This window comes from Corvus kubaryi, unplaced genomic scaffold (assembly GCF_017639235.1).
Source record: "Corvus kubaryi isolate FWS band 111438036 unplaced genomic scaffold, C.kubaryi_AGA036_p1.0 37397, whole genome shotgun sequence".
NCBI lineage: Eukaryota > Metazoa > Chordata > Aves > Passeriformes > Corvidae > Corvus > Corvus kubaryi.
In genome coordinates this window covers 6,067,841-6,090,972 of record NW_024581136.1, presented here as the reverse complement: position 1 = coordinate 6,090,972, position 23,132 = coordinate 6,067,841, and the positions used below count along the sequence as shown (strand labels likewise).

Here is a 23,132-nt window from a genome sequence, read left to right as displayed (position 1 = left end):
GGGGGGGCGGCCGGGGTCCGAGCCGGAGGGGACGGCGGGGCCGCGCGGCTCTGGGGTGGCAGCGGGACCGGCGGAGCATCATCCCTGTACCGGGAGTTTGTGGCAACTTCTCCCCCCGCCGGCGCGAAGGGTGGGTGTGCGGGGACACGGGACACGCGCGCACCGCACACACGCAGCGCGGGGGCCGCTGCTCCGGCAACATCCCGGGTGTCGCTGCCCGGCGGCTCCGGCGCCCCCGGCGCCCCCGGCGGGGTTCGGTGCCGGCTGCGGACGGCGACGGCGGGGCTCGGCGGGGGACGCGCCGCTCAGGGGCTTCTCTGCCGCCCCCGCGGGTGAGGGGCACCCCTGGCCCGGCCCCGCCTGACCCGCGGCAGCGGGACGGTCTCTCGGAGCGGCGCGCGGGGGATGCGGAATCCCGTGGGAGTCCTTCGCCACCCCCACACCCAGAGGTCGGGATGTGTCAGGGTGACCGGGGTCCCCCCTTGCCGCACCCTCCGGCAGCGCTCGGCTGTGCCGTGCCGGCTGTGCCGTTGTTCGTGTGGCTTGTGCGTGTTGCATAGTCCGGGGAAATCCGAGACAGGCAGAGAGCGAGATGAAATAAAACTCACTTTGTAGTTCCACTGCGTCGGTTTCGTGTAGTTTTCCAGAGCAAGTGTCTAGTGAGAGAGAATTGGGCATCTTAAATAAGAATCAATGGGCACAGCAGATGACAAGAAAAGATTATTACTACTTTTGCAATCCAAATTGAGAATTTGCTTTGATATCATCAAGCAGAAAATTCAGCGGTTTGATTGGAGTTGGTAGTAGAGCCAAGCTGAGAGATCTATGAGCTTTAATCTTCACCAGCCAGTAAGGGGAATAATTCCTGGTCTAAAAAAGCTGTACTTTTCTCTACAATAAGAAGCTTGATTTTAGTGGATAGGAATGACGTACCACATACACAGTTGATGGATTCCGGGGTAAAACTATGTGCATGTATTATTAGTTACGTCTTTCCTTGTGTTAGTCAGAAACCTCTCTGCCAAGTGCAAGTGGCAGGATGCCCTGTGTGAAGGAGTTAATGGTCTTGGGCGCTGTGGAGGTAGGGGTGTTCCCGGGGGAGATGGTGCTGCAGGGGACAGACCTCAGGTGAGGCTGCATCCAGGGTTGGTGACAAAGAAGGTGGTGAGGGAAGGGAAGGAGAAAGGGAAAGCCGAGGTTAGTAGTGTTATGCTGGTGTGGATTGTACAGAATGGCTTTGTGTCCCCTTTGTGGAATTAGGGAGGTGTTAAAATAACAAGGTACTATTATGACAAATATCTGATACTGCCTACAAGAGCATGCAAGGCTAAAGAGAACCAAATGCTTGCATTTAGCAGAGTAAGCTTGTGAGTGTAACCTTGTTTAGCCTTGTTTAGTTGTATCCTGTGCGCTGTTAGGGGTCTGACCCTAGGGAGCGGGTGGGAATGGCTGTGTGCTGTGGGGAACCGGCGCTGCCTGGAGGGGGGATGATCACTGGGCTTCTCACTTACCTGTTGTAGCAAAACCCAAGCCTGTAGTGAGGGGAGCCTGTTCTTGAAGGGGAGCCACAAGCACCAAAGTTCTCAACAGCGGCCACTAACTTTGTGCAAACCTACTGTTGGTTGCCTGTGGCAGGAGTCTCCAGGCATCCTGAGCCGATCAAAATGATGAGTGTCTGTAAATGCACTTTTTGCCAACAGGAGTTTCTGGGGAAGTACATGAATTGCTGTAGTGCTCTAAAAAGTAAAGAAATCAGGGAGATCCAAAATTGCAGAAGTAAATATGCTTTGGACTTATGCCAGCTCCTGAAATGGGGAGAAAGGAAAAAGTCTTCTTGGAAAAGTCACAAGAAGTCCATAATAATTCTGTGTTCACAGAAGGGGTTAAATGACAATGTAGTGAATTGTGGACAAAATGAATGCAGTGAGGGGAAGGATGCTAGGGTAGCTAGGATGAGATTCTGTAACTGAAAGCTTAATCCTAATCCATATACATATGAGCTAGAGTTACATGGGCAATAGACTATCTAATATCCCCCACCCCTCTGAAATTTTTTTCTCCAAAAAACCCTTGAAGTCTGGTCCTTTCAAGTAGTCTGATCTCCCCTTGACATGTTGTGAATCACTGGCCCGTCCAGAACTGCTGGCAGAGCTGCTGGGCCCTCTGAGGAGAGCTTGTGCAAGGTATAAATGCATCTTTTTTCCCTTCTTCCTCCCCCTCAACATCTTAATTTAGTTTCAGGTGTCCCATATTGCTCTCTTTGTCCCAGGTTCCCTCTCTCCTGGCACATAGCTGCTGTGAAACAAATGTTGGTGCAATGGGAGTGTTGAAGGGGGGCCCTCTGCTTGTCCCTGCCATCACAAGCTCTCTTGCTGGCTGACAAGCAAGTGTTGTGAGGGTGCTGGGTGTGGGATTTTGGTTGTAGCAGGGTGGTATGTGGTCACTGGGCAGAATAGACGACGGCTTATGTTCTCTATTAATGTATTGTGGGATTACAGGTTATGCCAAGTCACTTCTGTAGGATATTTGGGGGATATATAATGGCAGATGCAGCCATGTCTTTTACATCAGACTGATGTATGGGTACAGAAAGTGTGGAGCTGGCCCAGCTTTCTTGATGCTCTGATGTGTGCACGGAATGTGGCTTAGTTTTGACCCATATGTATCTTGTGTCAGTACCCAGCCTTGGTGAAGTGCAGGTCTGTTGTTAGTCCGTGGTGTAGCTCTGTACTAAGTAAAACGGCAAAGAAAATATTTTCATCTCTCAGAATATTTCTTTTGGCCTGGTTCAGTAAGGGAAAGTACGAACTGCCTTTGGAAGTGGATGCTTGTTGGTGCAGGTCAGTCCTGCCCTCGGTGCTAAGGCAAGCTGTGTATGTTTAACTTAAAAGGCAGTGACCATTGTGGTGTGAAGGCTCCTGTCACGTTCTCACAAAGTGTGCCATGGTCCTCTATTGCCCACGGGCCTCCTTTCCCAGTCCCACACAATGGATGACAAGACTGCGCGTTCCTGGTCTGTTGCCGTTCATGCAAAATCTGCTTCTGTTCCAAATATGCTCAGTCCTGTCAAGTTTCATAGTTTGTGCTGAAGTTTTTGGCATTGACGGGATGGGTACGGTTCCAGTAGTGAGGTCAGCAGCAAAGCTCACGCATACGCAATAGGAATGAAGTGTCATCAGCAGCTGGGTTACAGAACACAGTGAGCTGGGGCATGAGCTGGACTTGTCCCCACTGCTGTTGTGACCACTTGCTGCTGAAAGCTTCATCTGCTGCTAAAATGTGCTCCCTTTCCCAGAGCCTTGGTTTCTGGTTTTGCTGGAATAAGCTGTGATCACTTGTTTTTTGATTTGGGTTTGTTTTTTGTTTTGGTGGTGGTTTGTTTTTTTTTTTTTTGTTTTTTTTTGTTTTTTTGGTTTTTTTTTTTTTTTTTTTTTGGTCTGCCTGTTCTCTACTTCCCTCTGATGGAAGCTTTTCCTGTTATGCTGCTGTTTAATGAAGAAGCCTCTCTGTTTCTGGAAGATACGTAGAATTGACTTAAACGGATTAGAAGAATAAGCTCGAAAAATGTAGATATTGAGGTTTCTTCTTGAAAATATAATACAGTGAAGCCTGCTTTTTCTTTTGCTGTTCCTTTCCTTTTACTTTTTATGATTCTTTCACCTATAGCAACATTGAAGTTTCATCTGTTTTATCCAAAGTTAGTGGGACAGGCAGTTACATGTGAAATCATACAGCTGGGATGTTGCAGGAATATTCTACAGGGATCAGTGAGTCTCTGATGTGGTAAGAAGATCATGATTTTGCAGGTAATACAGGATTAGCATTATTCACACTTAATGTAAGAGAGATGATCTGGGACTGTGTCTGTATGGGAGACTTTTTCACTTCTAATTTCTGTGGCAGCATTCCTGGCTTGTGTTCAGTAAAGTGCAGGTGAGCATATGGAACACGTGTGTACCTCCCAGTCATCTCTGGAGCAGCAATCAAGGTTGCTTCAGATATTTAAAGGTCGTTCTCCCTTCTGGGAGTGTGGAGACTCCAGTCTGGAGCTCACTGTACCTGCCTGGTATGGTTTTCATTGCCATGTTTGCAGCAGACCTTACCAATGGTTATAAGCATAAGTGTGCACTGATTTGTATAGCTCGATGTTTGTGGCAGTTGCACTTGTTGAAATGATGCCGAAAATATTGCCAGATCTTTCTTTAAAACTATTTCCAAATGTAGCCTTTGTGCCTGGTTCAGCAGCCCTTGGCAGCACAGCTGGGATTTTGGAGCTGATGGTCTCAGTGATGCTCCCATGAGGACTCTGAAGTGGTGTTTGAAAACAAGCAAGGTGTTCTCACAGTTTTGTGTGCCTGCCTGAGAGGTGGTTGCTATTTGCTTTGTAACCTAAATTTTCCTGAAAGCTTGATGCCAGACATTGTTTCTAGATAATAAATCCCAGTGGGTGCATAGTTTCTGAGGTTGTGCTGTTTAGAAGCTCTGTTTATAAGTTTCCCTGCTTCTCTTGACACATGTAGGTAATAGGGATCGCTGTGTTCAAATAGCTTTACCCCTGCAGCAGAGGTGCAGTAGTGCTGGTGCTGCCCAGCCTTGTGCTGTGTTGCCAGGCATCCCTGAGCTGAGCCACGCTCATGAGCCCTCTTTTTGGAGAAGGTCTCACTCTGCTTCTGTGGGTGGTACAGGGGGTGGACTCACATGAGTGGGGGTCAGGCAGAGGGGAACAGACAGGGGTGCTGTGTTAGGGAGCTTTGGGCTGGACACTGCTTGGGTTCATATAGGTGTGCAGATAGCTAAGTGTTCACAATAGGACTTCAGTGATTCTCTGTCTGCTCATCTGGAAATGCAATATTCTTATTGAAACCCACAATTTGGGGCCATTTTTGGGCAAGGATTTAATAATGGATGGCTGCAGTATATTCTCACATAGTTAGAATTTATTTCTTTCATAAAGTAGAGTTCCACATCTTTCCTAATGTGCTGTGAAATAGTGTGCAGGAGAGCTGTGGGTGGGCAAGGTGAGATGAAGTGAAGCGGGTCATGAAGGGCAGGAAGCTTCAAGTCCTTCACCACGGCAAGTTTGATTTCCTGAACTCCTCCAGGGCTTAATTCTGCCATCATGTAACTTGTGTAGTTCTCTGAAGTCCATGAGAAATAAGATTGTGTAAGGTTGCTTTACCACAGCCTTTGAGTTGTTGGTGTAGTGTACCTCCACATCACTAAGACAGAGCTGTAAAACAACAGTGTAGCTATTAATGGAAGTGAAAAAAGGGAAAGCAGCAGTATTGGGGTATTGATGCTCACCTTCAGGCTGGGCTGTGAGCACTGTTTTCCAAGGCTTCATAAACACATTGCTTGTTTTACAGGAATATGTTAATGTACCTGCAACCTTGCATCTTCAATCTACTTTTATACTTTTAAATTTTATGATCATAGACTCTGTTGCTAAATTCATGTATATTACATGCATCCGCTACCACTAGTATACACAACAAATGCCTTTCCTATGTCAGGAGCATTGAAAAGATCTTTCACTTAAGAAAAGTCACCTCTGGGTAGACTTACACATGTGTGATGGCTTCAAGGTGATCATGGCCTCTGTGGTTTGGTGACAAATGTTTGCATGTGTTCAGATGTAATGTGGTTTTAGGTGCTACTGGTGCTTTCAAAATGAGCTTCTAATCCTTTTCAGTGTTCAGATGCATATGTGTGTTAAAAAATGCAGCATACAGTCAGTTGAAGCAAGAGTTTTTCAATTTTTAAAAGTATATGGAAGACCTTTCTAAACCAAACACAAGCAAGCTGTAAGCACACAAGCAGCTGTCTAGGCAGAAACTGCTGCAAGACATGTATAGCAGGACTGATCCTACTACTGAACTCTGGTTTCATTAAATTTGTGTCAGAAGGAAAAAGTGAGAAGTATTTTAAATTTAAGCCTGAGTCATGTGGCTGCAAACGTCTGAAGTCTTACAGCCCGGTGTTTTGGCACTATATAGCTTCAGGATATCTTTCAAGGCATCAGAGTTTTTGCACTAGTTTGCTGCTATGACTTTACAGCAGTCAGGAATCTTTAAAACAAAGCCCCATGATTCCAGCTGGCTCATCTGGCACCACTTAGCTCAGGCAGTTCCTTTTTTTCTACATGATTTATTCTTTGTAGAAAATGAATGGCTCTGGAAAAATGTTAATTTTGGGAAGCATTCTATGACCAAAAGAAAATGAAAATCGGTGAGTGCCTTGTGGAAAGCCCCCTGGGAAATGATCTTCAGGGTTCATTTATAGTGTACTACTAGTTTCTGTTTATGAAACTGCCAGCCTGTTTGATGATCAAGAAAAAAAAGTTAAGCCATAATTTCCTTGAAGAAAGGCAAACTAAAGCATTCAGTCTAAGTTCAGAATTTTAAGTGCCCGTTTCAGATTTTCTGTGTCCCTGGTGTCATCCAGCAGGACAGTCAGCAGTGGTGTGTGCAAATGTTACCATTTCCTTCCAAGCGTGGCTGTGTTCTCAGCAGACACGCCTTGGGTTGGTGCTGCGGTGTTGGGCTAAGTGTCCTGCCCCTTACAGCATTACTGTGTTTTTGATGTGGCTCTGGGCAGGCAAGAGGAGAGTGTGGTTACCCGGAGACAGGTAAAGGCGTAGCTGAAAAGTCCCTTTAAACAATGTTTAGTACTTACAACTTTTGTTTCCCCATAGTGCTTTCATGTATAGTAATTGAACTTATTTGCACTTCAGGTAATAGCTGGAAAAGTTACAGGTGACAGTGTTAAGTCTTCTGAGCTGTTTCTGAATAAGTGCATCAGAACCCTTTGACCAAAGATTTTAAATGTAGGTGATTGTACAAGTGTCCTGAGAAGACCTAATATGACATTTCATGATTTGTTTTTCCTGCTGAAATACTGAAAATACGGAGTGGCAAATACAAATCTTTGCAAAAATTCTGAAGGAAAAATAAAAAGTTGTGTATTGCCAGTATTTAATATTCTTTTAATGATGTTGCATCAACAAAATTATACATAGCCTCAGAATGACCAAGTTGGTCTTGTTGCACTGACACCTTGGCAGACGGCTTCTGGAGTGTTGTTCTTTGAAAAAACTCCATACGTGTTTTCATTGGGATCATTTAAATAAATGTCCCTTTCACAGATTAATGGCTGGTTTTGCTTCCAGGCAGTGTGAGCAGGAACATTTCTAACCTGGGTTGCGGCTGGTGAGTTTTACTGACAGAATTATGCTGTGAGCACAATGCTGCTGGGTTTGGGATAGCACTGGGGCAGTCAGAGTTCTTGCACCATCACCCTTTGTGGCCTTGGGTCTGTGTTATGCCAGACAATTTTCAAATGTCTCCTCACGTGAAAACATTTTCTGCAGATATATTTGATGGGAACTGCCAAGAACACTGAGAGCAGATAGAAATGTAATTAAGTGTCCTGAAGCTCAGATTTGTGGCCATCTCTTTCTTCCCATGCCAAGCTCCCTCTGGGTTTGAGAGATGGTTATTCCATATGTCTCATGTGAAGCTTTCAGAATGACCCTGGAGTAAGTTTACAAGTCTTCAGCTGGGTGTATTCAGCTCTCTTCAGTACCAGTCTTTTCCAGAGAGTATTTTACCTGGTAGACTGTACTCTTGTGAAAACTCAGCCACTCACTGAGTGTCTGGAGAGGAGAACTCAGGTTCAGTCTGGTCCCACTGGTGAAGTAACTGCTCTGAAGATCTCACAGTGGGACCTGATCCAAACTTCAGCAGGGTCAGTACAAACCTTGAGCCTGGTGACTGTAGAGCAGGGAAGGAAACCCATCCATCAGACTATTACAGGAGATCAGAGGGTTTGTATAGTCTCATTTAAAATGAACAGTTCTCTCTGCTATGGAGCTTCCTGAGTAATTCTGCTGTCTGGAAGGCAGGATAAGAGGAGTTTGGGGTCTGTGAAGGGCCAAGGGCAAGGGATCTCCATGGTGATGATGGCAATGTCAAATGCATAATTTGAACCTGCAAGTTTCTAGCTCACCTTTCCCTCCCTGAGCCTGGGTGTTGAGGGACAGGAAGGAGGGTTGGATGCAAAATTCCTTATCTGAATGGCTACAGGGAGAAGCTCTCCATAGTGAGTCTCAGCTGCTCTGCAGCTTTCCTGTAGTTGGGCACCCGCTTTCCTCCTGTCAGGATTAATCTGTGCTTTCTGAACTGATCACGGTGACACTGACCTGAAAATGGTAGTTTCTTGGGGAGAGAAATCACCCTTCGCTCCTTCCCTGTCATTCTCGTTGAGAAAAAGAGGCAAAACAAATTTCTGTTACTATTCATCAAAACTGTCCCATCCAAATTAGTTTGCTGAACTTGGTTTCTAGTGTCATGTTAAGGAATTTTGTCCTTGGTTTTCTAGTATTCTCTTCTGCTGGGGAGAGGAGCAAGAGGAGCACTATGAGTTGCATTATGGTATGCTGGTTGTTCTGGCTGTGGCTCTGAGCTAGAGACTGAGAAGACAGGCAGCAAAATTGTTAGAAAAAAAATACATCAGACTTCAAAAACAACATTTTAATCCTTTTTGCCTTCATTTGAGGCTATTTATTTAACAGAGCCTTTTGCCCAATTTTAGCTTTTCCATATGGAATTTATTATGTTTTTTCTAGTTTTTGACCAGAAAAGTACCTTTTGGAACTTAAGCAAACACCATTTGGCAGCTCCCTGAGCTGCCTGGTTGTCAGGGCATAGTGTGGACCTCTGTCCCAGCTTGCCGCACAGTGTGTCAGCAGAAGACAGCAGTGAATTTTTTTTCATCTTTCAGAAAACTCTCAGCTTAAGCATTTTTCTTTTTTTCTGTAGTCCATGGGAATTTTCTATGCCTGACTATAAATTTGAATCAGAAAATGTAGAAGCTTGAATCCTGTCCCAGTGCTTTTAAGAAGAAGCCTGTACAGTGTGGATCTGTACAGGCTTCAGTTTTCACAGCTGTGCTCTGTTGTTTGGATTAGAATTAGAAGGAAGGATATTTTGAAAATTTTGTGTTGGCCCTCTTGATAGGGTGGCTGAAAGGGCCTATTGAGCTTGGTTCTGTGTGTTTGAGAAAATCCTGATAGTAGAGACAGCTTTGGTGCCTCCTGCTAAAACGAGCTGCTTGGAGGGATGTGCAGTGCTGCTAAAGACTGCTGGGTGCTTGTTTTTTCTCTTAGGTAACAAAGAACAAACCCATCAGTGATTGCTGAGACACCCAAAGCTGAAATCCTCCAGCCAAGGACAAGGTATAGGCGCTGGCCAGGCCTTGAGCTGGGTTCAGGTTCACCCTTCCTGAGCTGGGCTGCCCTGGGAACTGTGGATCTGTGGCCTTGGCTCCCCTCAGGCTGTGCTGCGCTGCCATCCACACCGCTGCCTGTTGGGTTACGTGATTGGGATGATGGGGGAAGTGAAACCCTCTCTGTCACATTCTTGTTGATGGAGTATCAGTGCTGAAGTCTGCAGAAGGGATGTTACGTTCCGTGAGATTGAACAGTTCACTTTGATAAACGAGTGTTAAATCACTCAGATTTAGGCATGCAGCCCTATCTCGGTGCATAGGGATAGGCCTTTGAATCCATTAACTTTTATCTTGGCATTTGAGATGGCAATGTAACTATTCCGTGGTTTATAAGGAATATTAGGAAACATTTGTTTGTGATTGACTTTTGTCTGATCTGGTGTTTAGAGGATCTTTTTTCGTTAAAGAGCTTGAAGCTTGGTGCTGGGATGTAACATTTTCAAAGGGCAATCTTTTAATCTTGTACCTCTAAAATACAGAGTTGCTACGGAAGGGCTAGTTGAACAATTTGAAAGGTTACAGAAGCACAGGTAGGTTCTTCCTTTTCCCACAGATGGGTGTTGCAATAGTCAGTTATTTTTCTTGTAGCTTTTGAGGTCATGCATGATTCCTTTCACCTGCCCTTCACAGTCCTGCAGCTTCTGTCTTGGGAACAGGACACACAGTTCCCAAGACTTAACCTGCTGTGAAGACTTGGGATTTTGTTTTCCTCAATGACCATCATGCATGGAGTTCAGATCATTTCTTTGGGGGTGTCCAGTGGGAAGTGGGGCTGCCTGGTGTAGGAAATAGTCCTGTCAGAAATACCAGGCTTGCTGCAGGGTCTGCAAAGGCACAGGGCAGCCTGTCTGGGCATTATGGCCAGCCTGAAACCCATCTCTAAATGAATGACTACCTTTCATAATCAAAGGTAGTGAAAAGCCCTGGCACTTCAAGACTGTGAAAAATACTCACTTTTTCTAGTTGCAAATTCTAGTTTGTCAGTGCTTAATAATTCCTTTCCTGAGGCCATTCTCCCCCATCCTGCTCACGTTTAAAATGCTGACAAGTTTCAGACTGCAGAAGTGGTGGAGCTCATCTCCCCTAAGGAAAAGTCACATTTGAAGAGACATTGAGCTGCAAGTGTGAGCTGAAATGAGTCATGGACAGATCTTCACCTGGAAAGAGATATTCAGAGCCACAGCTTAGGGTTTGCACCCCTGTGGCTGGACAAGCTTGACAGGTTTTTTGACCCTGGGACTGTGCTCCAGCAGGGCAGAGCAGGGTCCACCTGTGTGGGGCAGTGAAGTCTGAATAGATTAAAGTATCTACATGTGTTTTTCAGAAAGACAGAATCTGAAGAGGCTTTGGATGAAGTTAAGTGCTGTATAGTGATGTAGAGCTTCTGGGGGTAGGAGGAGCAGGTTATCAACTGGGGACCTGAGAAGTCCATGAGCAGCCTGGCATGGCCCAGGAGCCAGGTTTGCAGAAATCTTGCACTGAAATAGCTCACTTCTGGTTGGTTTAAATTACTTTCAGAGGGTATTTATATTGTTTTTTTCAATTTGAGTTTTTTATTTCTCTGTATCAGAAGTTATTAATGCTGCTTATATGATACTAGAAAAATAGCCAGCTGCAGTGGGCTGCACTGACCAGGGAAATGCCCGTACCTTGTTTAAGTTTACTGCACTGGTTCTGGACGTAACAGCCTGACCTTTCATTCCTCTGTTATGCTCTGAGGGTGTTCTTACATGGATGTGGAGCTTCCCAAGATAAACGGAGTGAATGTGGTTTGGCATTTAAATCACTAATGTTGTATCAATCTAGAGAGTTTCAGAAGCCATTAATGTCTACAAGAGATGTTATTTTGTTCACTTGGGGATAAACTTTGCCCTTGTCTATGTGTGGGTTTTGGTTTTGGTACAAATTCGTATTTTGAGAGTGTTGGTATAAATCTTAAGTGCCAATACTCATGCCAGTGGAGTTACCCTATGTTTCTCTTATTATGATTGAGAAGAAACTTTGTGTGTTTTTAAAAGTCCAAATTTTACTTGATTTTTTTTCTTTTTTTTAGAGTAGCTATATGAGACAAGACTTAATGTCTAAGAGAGCTGAATTAAATGTTTCTGCATGACTCTTTTTGGAAAGCGTGTGTGCTATTGAGGTCATCCTGGACCAGGCCCTAATGCTGTTTGGATAAGGAGCTGCTGTGTATCTGCCAGAGGAACGTCTGTCACGCAGCGAGTGCACCGCCCACTCGCTTTGGGCTGGGGGGAAGACCTTTTGACAGGATACTTATGTGAGTGTTAATAAGCCTCACAGTCACACAGTTTCTCCCCTCTGTGGGGGGAAAAAAGGGAGTGTGGGTCCCTCACAGAAGGGTGGGAGTAGGGCCGTGGCAGCTGCCCAGCACTGGGCTCAGAGCATCACCAGCCCTGGTGCTCTATGGTGGCCGCAGCTGCCGCCCGGCACAGCCAGGAGACTGACACACCTCCAGAGCCTCAGGAAATATTTTCTGTTTTCAGCCAAACGCCGTATTTCTTATTTGTGAATCCAGTCTGTTTCTGAGATCTTTTCTTATTTTCACATTTTCTTGTGAAAATGTCATGTATTTGTTTCTTCAAAGGGTCTAAAATGCCCATTTTGGTTTTTATTTTTTTTCAACATTTCTTAGCAACAAACAAATGTTTCTTATCCAGCAGCTGTCATTACAGGGCTGAAGTTAGAGTGCAGTCTGCCTCATCCTGGGAAAAAAAACCATTGTTCCCAACTTCTTCTTACTTTCAAATCCATACATGTGCAATAGGGAAGTGCAGTCATATTCTTCCTCATTTCCCAAAAATCTATCTGGTGATTAAATTTTTTTTTTTCTTAATTTTTAAACTCTTTTCTGGGAGGTTTTTAAATCTAGTCTCCACTGAGCTCTGCAATATGGTATTTGCTTTAAAATAACCTAGTCCTTACACTGCTGTGCCAGTGCCATATGTGACTTCCCATATTGGTTGTAAAGTAATGTTGTAAATTTGAGGAGTTCTAGATAACAATGTTAGTCACTGCTAACAATTGCAGTTGTGCTGCAGAGCCCTCAGTGCAGAGTGGTTTTGGCTGTGCAACACGGTTTCCAGAAAAGTTAGTCTTTGTAGTATCCCAGTTAGTAGGTCTCATCAGGCAGAAGTAGTTTTATTTAACTTAGAGGTTTTTTAAAGCCCTTTAATTGGAACTCTCTGGCTAAAGGAGCAGGTAAAGGGTCCCTTTGCAGTGCCAGTGGGACGGACTGGCCAGGGAGGAAACAGGGCTGTTGGGATCTCTCCAGGGGAATTGGGGACTATTTTGTAACTGGAACAAACTGTCACAGCACAATTTGTCCATCTATTGGAGGTAGGAGGAATGACTTTCAAGCATATCATCACCTGTTAAATGTAATCAGTTTTTCCACTGGGAAGGAGATGATTGCATTGCCAGCAATGTCAAGGTGACTGGATCCTGTGTGCTGTATGGTGACATTCCCCTGGTGAACAGAGTTGCCTGCACCAGAGTAACACCCCTTGCTTTGCCTGAGTGATTCACAATACTTGGCATTGTTGTTGCACTCTTTGGTCCTTCTGATTCTTCCTGAGTATGGATATGAACTGCAAACAGAGATGGTAAATCCAATCTCCAGTGGAGCAGGGTGTTGAGCTGGCAGCGCACACCATTCTACAGAAATATGCTGTAATCTTGTCCTCTGTAAATTCTCATGTATGTGGTAGTTTGTACAGGTCCAGCCTTGGAACAAGGCTTTGGAAAAGAGTCTGGAGGCAGGTGCCTGCCTGAGACTGCCATGACACTCAGTGCCTGCCTTGACAGATCTTACCAGGAGCTAATGGGCTCCATAGTGAGAGTTTGTGCTATAAACACTGTGTGGTGACTTGCTGCTGGGGCTGCTTGATGCCTTACTGCACACTGCCTACAGATCCAGGGTTTGCTTTTGGAAATACTTAATGCTGTTCTGCTTTGTACACCTTGAGGTCAGAACGGAATGTGGGTTTTTTTAGCTAATCATTGTCTCTTGCCGGCTAATTGTAAGTAAAATAAAAAGAGAAAGCATGGAGTCTGGCCAGTGCTTAGTAACATCTGAACCAGCAAGTCTAATGTGGTGTTACTTTTCTGACTTGACTTTACTGAATGCCTGTGGGAGTTTGAAGTTTTACCCTGGGAAGCTTATCTTAACTTTCACTGTGTAATTGTAATTGTTGTTCTTTATGGTTTCTTTTGATTTTTTTGTTTGTTTTTCTTTTTCTGAAAACTAGTGGGTCAATATAAAGAATTACTTTGAACACTGGGTGTGAGATGGCTAAAAAGAATAATGGTTGTTGCTACCAGCACTTATATTACAGATACTCCATGGAAGTTAACAGCAAAGGGTCTAAAGGGTAGGATGCTCTCTTACAGGGATCATACTTAAAAAGATCTGGAATACATATCTCAACTCTGAGCAGTGTTTGCTACTGGAGGGATGTGTCCTCACTGGACCTGACCCAAGATCAGCAGGGCATTTTGATTGTTGGGGAGGCTGCCCACTCCTGCTGTGTGAGTGAGCAGTTTCTTGATTTTCTCCCTTGACCGTTTTGCCCTCTTCTCCTAGAGCAGCCAGACCTTGGATGCTGTGTGTCTGTTTGCTGAGATGCTGTATGGACGAAGGCTGGGGCCTTACCTGAGGAGCTCAAGAGTTACAAGGGGAGCAAAATGATTTCAGTTTCCAATGTCCATGACTCAATTAACATCTTCTTAACCCTGTGTTAATGACTAACAGCATGTGGTTACTAGTATAAATATTTATTCTTGGTATGTAGGCAGCAGATATGTGGTAGGATTAATGCTAAATTGTTAGTACCCAGTTTAAGTAAAATCAGTTTGTCAGACTGATTCCTTTTGTGTTTTGTTTTGGGTTTTTTTTAAATTGGCGAGAAAATTCACAAACAGGGTTCAGATGGCCAGAGCCTCTAGAATCTCATTATCTTAATTGAAAACTGTCATCCTTTGACATTAATAAATGATTTAGCTAGTACATGATTTAGTCACTGGGGAGAAATGGAATTGACTTATAACCATCCTTCACTTCTAGATGCTAATGATAAACTACAGCCCACAGCTCTTAAGAATGAATAGCTCTTGGATTAGAACAATATTTTTGTATACTGGAACATCTCAATTCCATTATATTTGGTAACATTTCATTCTGGAATACCTTCACTTAGAAAAATCTGGAAGGTGCTCAAAGGACATCCTCTAATGTTGCTCTTTAGCTTTTTACACCCTGCAGATGTGTTGCCAGTGTTCTGCATCATCTTCTTTGAAAAAAACCAAACTGTTTTGTTTCTATTGACCTTTCCTCACTCACTGGAGGAAATAAGTTGTTTAGACAATATGTGGGGATTAGCTGTGTAATGAACTACCACAGTAAACAAGTAATTAATTCTCATCAAAACCTATACTGTGCTCTGTGCCTGGGTTTTATGGTGTCTTCTGGAAAAGAAAATATTTTTCTGTCTAAAAAGCATTTCCTTCCCAGTGACTAGCTGTAAAAGAAACTGCTTGAAAATGTTTCCTGGCTGGAGGAAAGGATCGGTACATTCAGTTTGCCATTGTGGTTAACATCACTGTGTGTTTTTCTAGCACTTCTCCTCAGTTTTATGTACCTAGTGTTAATAAATATAGGTACAGAAATTACAGTCTGTCTGAGCCAACTGATTTGACCTTTTTGTTTGCTAATGCTGATGCTGGGGTTTTGCAAATGATAATCTGAGGATTCAGGCTTGTCTTTGCTGCTGTTCGAAATTACTGTTAATTTCTGAAATTTCTGTTAATTTCTGAAATTACTGTTAATTTACTGAAAACTTTGCTGCTGGATCAGGAGCCAGGGGATCCTGCCTTTTTATTCCTTTTTCAGGAACTAGATCAGTGGGCAAAATACAGCACTTGTGTATTGAAGGAGACAAGTGGTTGGTCAGTGTACCTACTGGAGCCCCGTGAGTGGGGTGTGCTTTGTGCAATTGTGAGGTGGGGTTTAGCATGAGATGTGTTTCGGAGCACAGCCAGTGACAGATGGGTTTTGATGACCAGCTTTTGCCTTTAGAAACAAAAGTGTAGTATTTATTTCAGCTTCTAAACCAGGTTAGTGAAGAGCTGTTAGCAGTACCAGGTGCTGTGCAGCTGTTCATTTGCAGGGCTTAATGGTTTTTATGCTGTAACTGGTCAGCAAAGGAAAGTTGAGGTTGGAGATAGTGATATTTCCCAAAAATGGGCAATCAGGGCTCACAAACACTTATGTCCTCAGGATTTCTGCTCAGCCTCCCTGTTAATTCAGGTTTTTTGCTTTTGGTTCCTGGATTTGCCTGTTGCAGTTCTCCACGGGCCAGCACAGGGGCTTTTGACACTCTGGGGGCAGCATTTCACTGGCATCACCCCGTCTTAGCAAGCTCCCTGAGCTACCTGTAACTCAGGAGGATGAAATTATTCCAGATCATGAGTATCCTCTGAGTTTTCCATTACTTAGTTGTTTCCACTCCTGCTGTTTCCCAGCACCACTCAGCAAAGTCCCAAGTGTGGTTTTCCAAGCAGGGGCTTCCCGGGCTGCTCTGCAGCATGGATGTTTCCTTGGGTGACTTGACACTGAGCTTTCAGTGTCATTTGGCTGTTGTGTCATACTGCAAATGACTGCTTAACTTGTCTGGTTTCCTTGCTGATTCCTGGCAGAGCTGTTTGCCTTCTTTCAAATCATGTATCACTTTAGTCTGACCTCCATATTCTGGCATTTCTGTAGTGCCTCATTTACTGTAGATGTGTGATTACATGTGATTTTCTGTCTTAAATTGTTGCTTTTTTAGAGTTAGGCTTTATCTGTTACTGTTGCGGACAACATCTGAAACTGCGATTGAGATACTCAGAAAACCTGGAGGCAAATGAGAAGATTCCTAAATTTATTCATCCCGTGAACTCTTTCAGCTGTGATGGTTTCCATACTAATGCATATGTTACAACTTTAGGAGATCAGGGGTGAAAGCAAGAACTTTAGGGATGGTGAGCTCTGTGATACCAAAAGCCAGTGGTTTTTCACTAGCTGTGTTCTCTGGTGAAAATGGATCTGAAACGTTTTCAAAGGCTGGGTACAGAGTAGGAGACCCATAAATAGATCCTGTAAACCTGCTCTCCTGAGTTGCAGAACAGCCCTCAGTACTCGGACCTAAAGACCATGAGCCATTCATGCTGTATATATCCACACATGAGTGTACTGCCATGAAATTATCACAGAACTGGAACTAAAGCAAGCTGAAATGGAAAAGCCATGCCAATGGAAATAATAAAACTAGAAGTCATGCCCCTTAAAAGTGCTGCAGTGTAATTGCTATGAAAATCTGCATGTATTTACAATAACAAAGGTCTCATTTCTGCAAAACTTTGCCATATGCTTATTTTTACGTACTGTGAGCAGCCCCCAGCGCCCACAGGCCTGTGCACTGTGAGTAAGAGACTGAGGCCTTGCTGAGTGTTCAGTGTTTCAATGCACATGTATCTTTTCCGGAATTGAAAACATCTTCTATTCCCCGCGCTGAGCTGGCAGCCGGCACAGAAGGCAGTCTGCTTTATATTTATCAGTCCGGGGAGAAGTCCAGCTCTTGTGAGCATATTTCTCATCTGCCAAGAGCATCAATAGTAACTTAACTATCTTCCACCCTCTTTTTTTTTTTTTTTTTTTTTTTTTTTGGAATTACCTAAATATGGCCATTCAGGGAGGCATTTAATTCTTTAATATGGTGAGGAAGGTATTAGTGAATTGAGGGTAGAGGGTTTAACCTTGTGATATCCAAAGCTTTGCTGATGGCTGGCCACTGCCGATGGCTGGATGCTGTGTGATTTGTCCTGGGAGGTGCTGTGGGAGCATCCCCCCTTCTGTGGACCAGCTCCGAGCAGGGAATCCCATTTTGCCATGCCCTCCATGCCCCTCAGCATGGGGGGAGATGCTACCTGCATGATAGAGCCTTTTTGGGGTACCTGCAGAGGATTCGCCTGTGGACTGTGTTTTTTTGGGAAATATTGCCCTATGCTGTCATCTATGTGGAGTATATTCAGAGAGAACAAGGAGGCTGGTCATGATGCATTTGTTAAGCTATTCCGTACATTTTAATTAGTCTAATTTAAGTTGTGGTGTAGCTATGTAAAAATGAGCCTTGATAATTTGGGCTTGGCTGAAACCCTCTGATCCAAGGCTGTGAATAAACCCCTGGCAGTGAGTGAAAGCCAGGGCTTTCGAAGGGTCTTCTCAGTGATTCTTGTGCCCATGTGTGGAGAAATGGGGATGTGTAAAAGGTTTCCTGAGTAGCTGAGGAAAATATAAAATCCTGTAATGGTGTGTTTTACCATCAGAGTTTCTTAGTTATTAGAGTTCTAGGAAGAAAATTTCTTGCATAAATTTTGACAGCCCTTTTCACTAACTGAATACAGGTTTATTACTGTATGAACTTGATAATTAGTTTGTAATCCATGCATAGGCATTTCATCCTGGTGGTTTTCTTGCAGAGAATAATTTGCCTTTTATTTGTTGAGAGTGTTTTTTTTAGTGAAAACAGAACTCCCATTCATGATGGGCACAGCACATGTAGTAAAACACTATCATAGCTGGGATTTGTTGTACGCTATGGATTTATGTCAAGAATGTTAATGATTTGTTTATGAATAAGTGAGCCTGTAGTATTGTGAAACAGTATCTGGCAGGGCTGCTGAATGGACATTTTGAGAGCAGAGGCTTCTTGAACTGAATAAGCTGTAGATATTTGTGTGTCTCAAACTACTCATAAGTAAACTTATGTATCATAAGCAGAAGTGTTTATTTTAATGCATTATTATCAACAGTGTTCATCTGACAGATATGTATGAGCCACTTGATAACAAGCAAAGAGGTGGTTAAGTACTTTTTAAGGGCAGTTAATCTCTTAGTGGGCCTTAGTTTAAAAATAAGGTTTACTTTCAGAACGCAATACAAATCCTTAAGCAGAACAGTGTGATGTTTGCAGAGTCAGAGTGGATCAGGAAGGGACTCTGGTTTCGCAGTGTCTGATTTGGGTGTAGCATGTAGTTCAACAGAGCCACCTGAATTTACTGATAAAATCACCACTTGGTTTCCAATATGTTGTGTAGTCCCAAATACACACCTTCCTGATGAGGGCTTGGGAAGGGTTTACTGCTTTCTTCAGATGCCCATTTTCTTGGAAGAATACCTTCTGATGGGCAGGGGAGGTGGTTCATTACCATCTTACATGAGTCCAAAGATCGATAATTATCTCCTGTGTGTTGAGAGTACTTGAGAGAATTGAAACACAGTCCCTCAAAATAATTATATGGGGGCTAAATTGAACCTCATCCCAGCTAATCATTCCTCGCATTGCCTCTTACAATTTGCAAAGTCAAAGTGTCGGATCTAATCACTGATATGAAAAATTAACTGTCCAACAACTGATGTCCAACAGGAAAAAGTGAGAGCTCTGTCACTGTTTTAGACTCCTTAGTCAAACTAATGTGGGACTTTCCCTGCTGAAGTTTAAAAAAAAATTATTGCCATATTTATCTTCTCTCCAACCATCCTCCTGTAAGGAGTTTTCTAGCTGGTTAAATGGGTTGTCACTCAAGTGAGTTTCATGCATTTTTAAATGTTGCTAAGCCTCTTGAAAAACTGCCATAGAAGATGACACTGTAGCAGGAAGCTTTGCTGTGTGACTTCATGCAACACGGGCAGCTGAGCCCAATGCACAGGGACTTCAGAGCTGAATTCAGAAAGTGTCAGAGGCAGTTGGTGTTGTGCATCCAGGCTGCTGTGTGCAGCGTGACTTAACTCTGCCTGATAAATTATGACATTTCTTGAAATAGTGCCCTGTACTTTTTAATGAGCTGGGCTATCAGCTCTGCATCAGTGGATGGTTAAAATGAAGCAAGAATTGCTTTAACATTAAAACTGTGCCTGGAGGACTTCTCTGAGAAACTGCTTATGATTATTAAGTGAACATAATACAGTAAGACAACCTTGCTTCTTTGCTGTTTTCTTTTTTCATACCAAGTGCAGTTTTGGTAGTTGAAAAATGTACAGATGGAAAGTAATGTTTAAATCGGAAAGGCTTTGCAAGCCATGCAGTGCTCTCCCCTTTGAACGGGGATAGGGAAAAGAGGTGAGTCACAATATACTGAGGTGCAACTTTTATATAAGGATTGGATTTCCTCTAAATATGATTTGATTGTGTGCCAAACAGAAAAGAGGCTGAAGCCAGAGCACTTCATGTGCTGAACTGGAGAAGAATATCTTCCAAACCAAATGGGCTGGGCCAAAACGAACCTTGCATTGCTCATTCCTTCTGCCGTGCACGCACACTTGGAGCTGAAGAATTGGAAGGGTAGCCACCCTCTGTGACAGTTGATGAGGAAGCAGCTGTGGGGGTTGGTCGGGCTGGCTACAGCCTAACCTGCTACAGGGCAGCAACACCCCAGGGTGTTCTATGCAACCTCAGGCACGTTGGAGGCCTTGGCATAGGTAGCTCTGCCAAGTTATCACTGAGATTTATCCGTGTCCTGCCTACGTTATTTCTTCAATCTTGTGCATGTTGCTGCCTCTGTTTTCAGAATTACCTCCCGTTTCTTTCCCAGAATCATCTCTGAGATGGCATTTCAACAAGTAAATAGCCCCCAAGTTGCATGTTACTCCAACACAGCAGCACACATTCAGGGAGGAAGGCAAAGAGGGAAATTCAATGAAAGCTGATTAACTAATTTGTTCTCTAGATAGATGCTTGTGCCCTTTTCCCACTCAGATACCACACCATTAAACACTATTAAATATTAGCAGCTTCACAGTAAACTGCATTTGTAATTTCTGTACTGTGTAAGCAGAAAAGGCAATCCCAAATCTCCTTCAGGAACGGCTTTACTCTGCCAGGTTAGGAACATCAGTGATAGCCACCAGTCTTTTAATTTCTGACTATAACAGTGATAAAACATGAAAGTGGACGTGCTCGTGTTGTAGAGCATGATTTGGAACTAATCAGCTTTCTACAGATGCTACAGGGAAAATAGATCATAACACATAGCCCTGTTTCATGTGCTGGTTGAAGCTGTTCCTCTTTTAATCTTTGTAATAGTGAAGGAGCACTTTGTGTAATATCATGGTTTTCAAATGATTTCTAACCTTTATTTAAAGCAAATTAATTATTTAAAAAACCCCTGTATTTTAGCAGATGCCCTTGTCATACATTTTTTCATTGTGTGGCAGTCGAAACCCATAGTCCCCCTGTGTGGATAACTACTGCATACACTCCCCTGGCTTGAAGAACAGACAGTGGTGGTATTTTGGGTTCCTGTCTCTGCAGGGAGTTGCTGTAGCTTCAACCTCTGATTTTCTCTGTTGTGCTGTGGATGACACTGAGATGCACATGATAGCCAACGAGTGCTGCAGGACAGGGAAAAAGCAAAACTTGGAACTCTTGGATTGTGGTGGTTAGTGGATTGTACCCAGGAGGGAACTGGCTTTGTTGAACGATCAAAGGTCCCCTTCGCTCATCAGCTGCTGGGAATGGAGCAGACAGATGTTTATGTAGCTGATTGTCTTGTAAAACTGTAGAATTGGCTTGTGCAAATAGCTGTGCATGCAAAACTTGACTGATGTTATTTCAGAGGTTTTTCTAATGTCATCTGAAAATCTGTTCCAGTCAGACAACCTGGGATCCAAAACTGAAAAAAATCCAACAAGGATACCTTCTGTTCCTCCAGCCATCTTACACTAAAAGTAGCGTAGTTGGATTAAAGGTTGGTCTGTAGGAGGGGAACTAGTGGTGATTAACTGACATGGAGTTAAAGTCCCATCTGAAAATCTGTGACTTCAGTTAACAAGCCCAAGACTTTCCACTTTGGAGGTTATCTGTTTCAAGCTTTGCTTCTGGACTGAAATGAGATACTTTTTTAAAAAATGAAAATATTTTACTTGCAGTGGTCTCCCAAGTAACTTACTAACAGTACAAACATTTTTACAGACTTTCCTTTAAATAATGGTAATGCTTGGAAAGCAGGAAAATAGCCATCTGTCATCGAGGTTAGAATTACCCCTCAGCAAGAGAAATGTTCATTTTGAGTCTTCAGCTCTGACTGCCTTTTGACTTCCCAAGTGGAGATCTAGAGGCAAAGCCTTATTTTGTTCCCACATGGAACATTTTGTGCTGAATGTTCCTGATTAGGGTGTAGGCAGAGCAGCTTTGCAGTGGGCAGTGTTGGGGATCTCAGCAGCTGCAATGAAGCTCTGATGGAAGTGCGTGGTGGCAGGGCACAAGTCTTGTGGAGCTGTCATGTTGTGTGCCCTGGGTGCTGGGTAGCTCTGTTGATCACAGTGGTTCCCTTCTGAGGATGGTGCTCCATCAGACTGCGTGGTCTTGATCATCCCAGCCATGGACTGGTATTAACTTTAATTGCTTTCTAAACGATCCTTGCTTTCCAAACATAAGAAACTGCAATAAACACCTGGAGCTAGAGAGTTACTTTTCCTAAAAGTATTTGTGGAAGAGACCAGGAAACTTGAAAGATTCCCTTGAAAAGTCTTCTGTGAATTCTTCATTGCAAAATTGCATCTGACCCATAGAGAAATGTCACTGGAGATTCGTATTGAATCTGTGTGTACATTCATCCATCTGCCTCATATTTACAATTTACCTCTAAATTTTTTTTTCTTTTGGCTAAATTACTGTCCTTGACATCACTTAGTATGGCTTGGAGATCTTTTAAAGAACTGTATGGCCATTCTATATGTAAATACCTTAGATAAGCAGAGGTGAGAAGCCATCAGCAGGGCTGCAGCATGAAGAATTTAATGAAAAAAATGAATTATAAGATTGATGACCCTTGTGCTTAGTGGTCAGAATGCAAATAACAACAGCTGCAAATCTGGGCAGAAAGGCATGCTATAAAAAGCATTATCTCAAGATTAAGCTGTAGAAGACACATTTTTGCATGATAATCTACTGGATTTGACATTTATTTATTTGTGGTGGTTATGGAAGTGGAATTTTTAGCAGTTTCAGTATAATTATAGAGGACTGAATTTGTAAAGCTGCTCAAACATTTTGCATCAGAGTTGAGTATTTTCTTTTCAGCCAAATATATGCCTTTTTTATTATTAAAGGCAATATTTGTCTTGATACTTTTTCCCCCAGAGGAATGACTAATAGGTATTCACAGGATGCAGTACTTTAATATTTTATCAGAGGCCCCAAAATTCTTTTATTCCTTTCTATTTCAGGGTAAATAATTTAGATTTCAGCTGCATCAAGTTTGATAAAAGCCACCTTGTTAACATCTCCTGCAGAATTACAGCTCTGTGTACTTTGAGGGTTGCTGGAATAACTGCATCACTAATGCTTCAAAGTTAAATTGAATGGGGCAAAGGAGGAAGACAGTGGGGAAATGCTGGGCAGGCAGTTAATTTATTTTAATTTTGTTGGTTCTTTCACATCTGTTTAACTAGCTGCCTGACACAGACAGACAGAGGACTGTAAATGTAGTGGGTATTCAGAATACTTCCATCTTGTATTAAAGGAATATATATTAGATCTGCATTTAGAGAAGCTCAGAGCTTTAACATCCCAGGTCCCTTTCCTTGGATCTTGGTGTTCTGTATTCTTCATTTTCCCTAACCTCAAAAGATGTTAAAATATTGCTTGCAATAATTGACAGGGTTTGCATGAACAAACATTTAATAATAACACCTGCCCCCCCGTCGACTCCTCACCACGAGAGGAAAAAGCACAAAACAGAACAAAAAGCAGATATAAGTTAATCTCTCTTAGAGTGTGCGAGAAAAT

The 23,132-nt window shown here is 43.2% G+C and overlaps 1 protein-coding gene across 2 annotated transcripts in view; it reads left to right on the top strand.

Moving 5' to 3' along the window:
- Positions 1-81: 81 nt before the first annotated feature.
- The window catches only part of PID1 (phosphotyrosine interaction domain containing 1), an 89,339-nt gene continuing 66,288 nt past the window's right edge, over positions 82-23,132 (top strand). Inside the window, exon 1 of one of the 2 annotated variants that reach the window (XM_042042329.1) lies at positions 82-130. Coding sequence is in view for 1 of the 2 variants with exons in the window: in XM_042042327.1 (XP_041898261.1) it covers positions 3,795-3,806 (12 nt within the window). In the remaining variant the exon portion in view is untranslated. Of the gene's footprint in view, positions 131-3,645; positions 3,807-23,132 lie in introns of those variants that run through there. The other variant, XM_042042327.1, reaches the window with a different exon arrangement.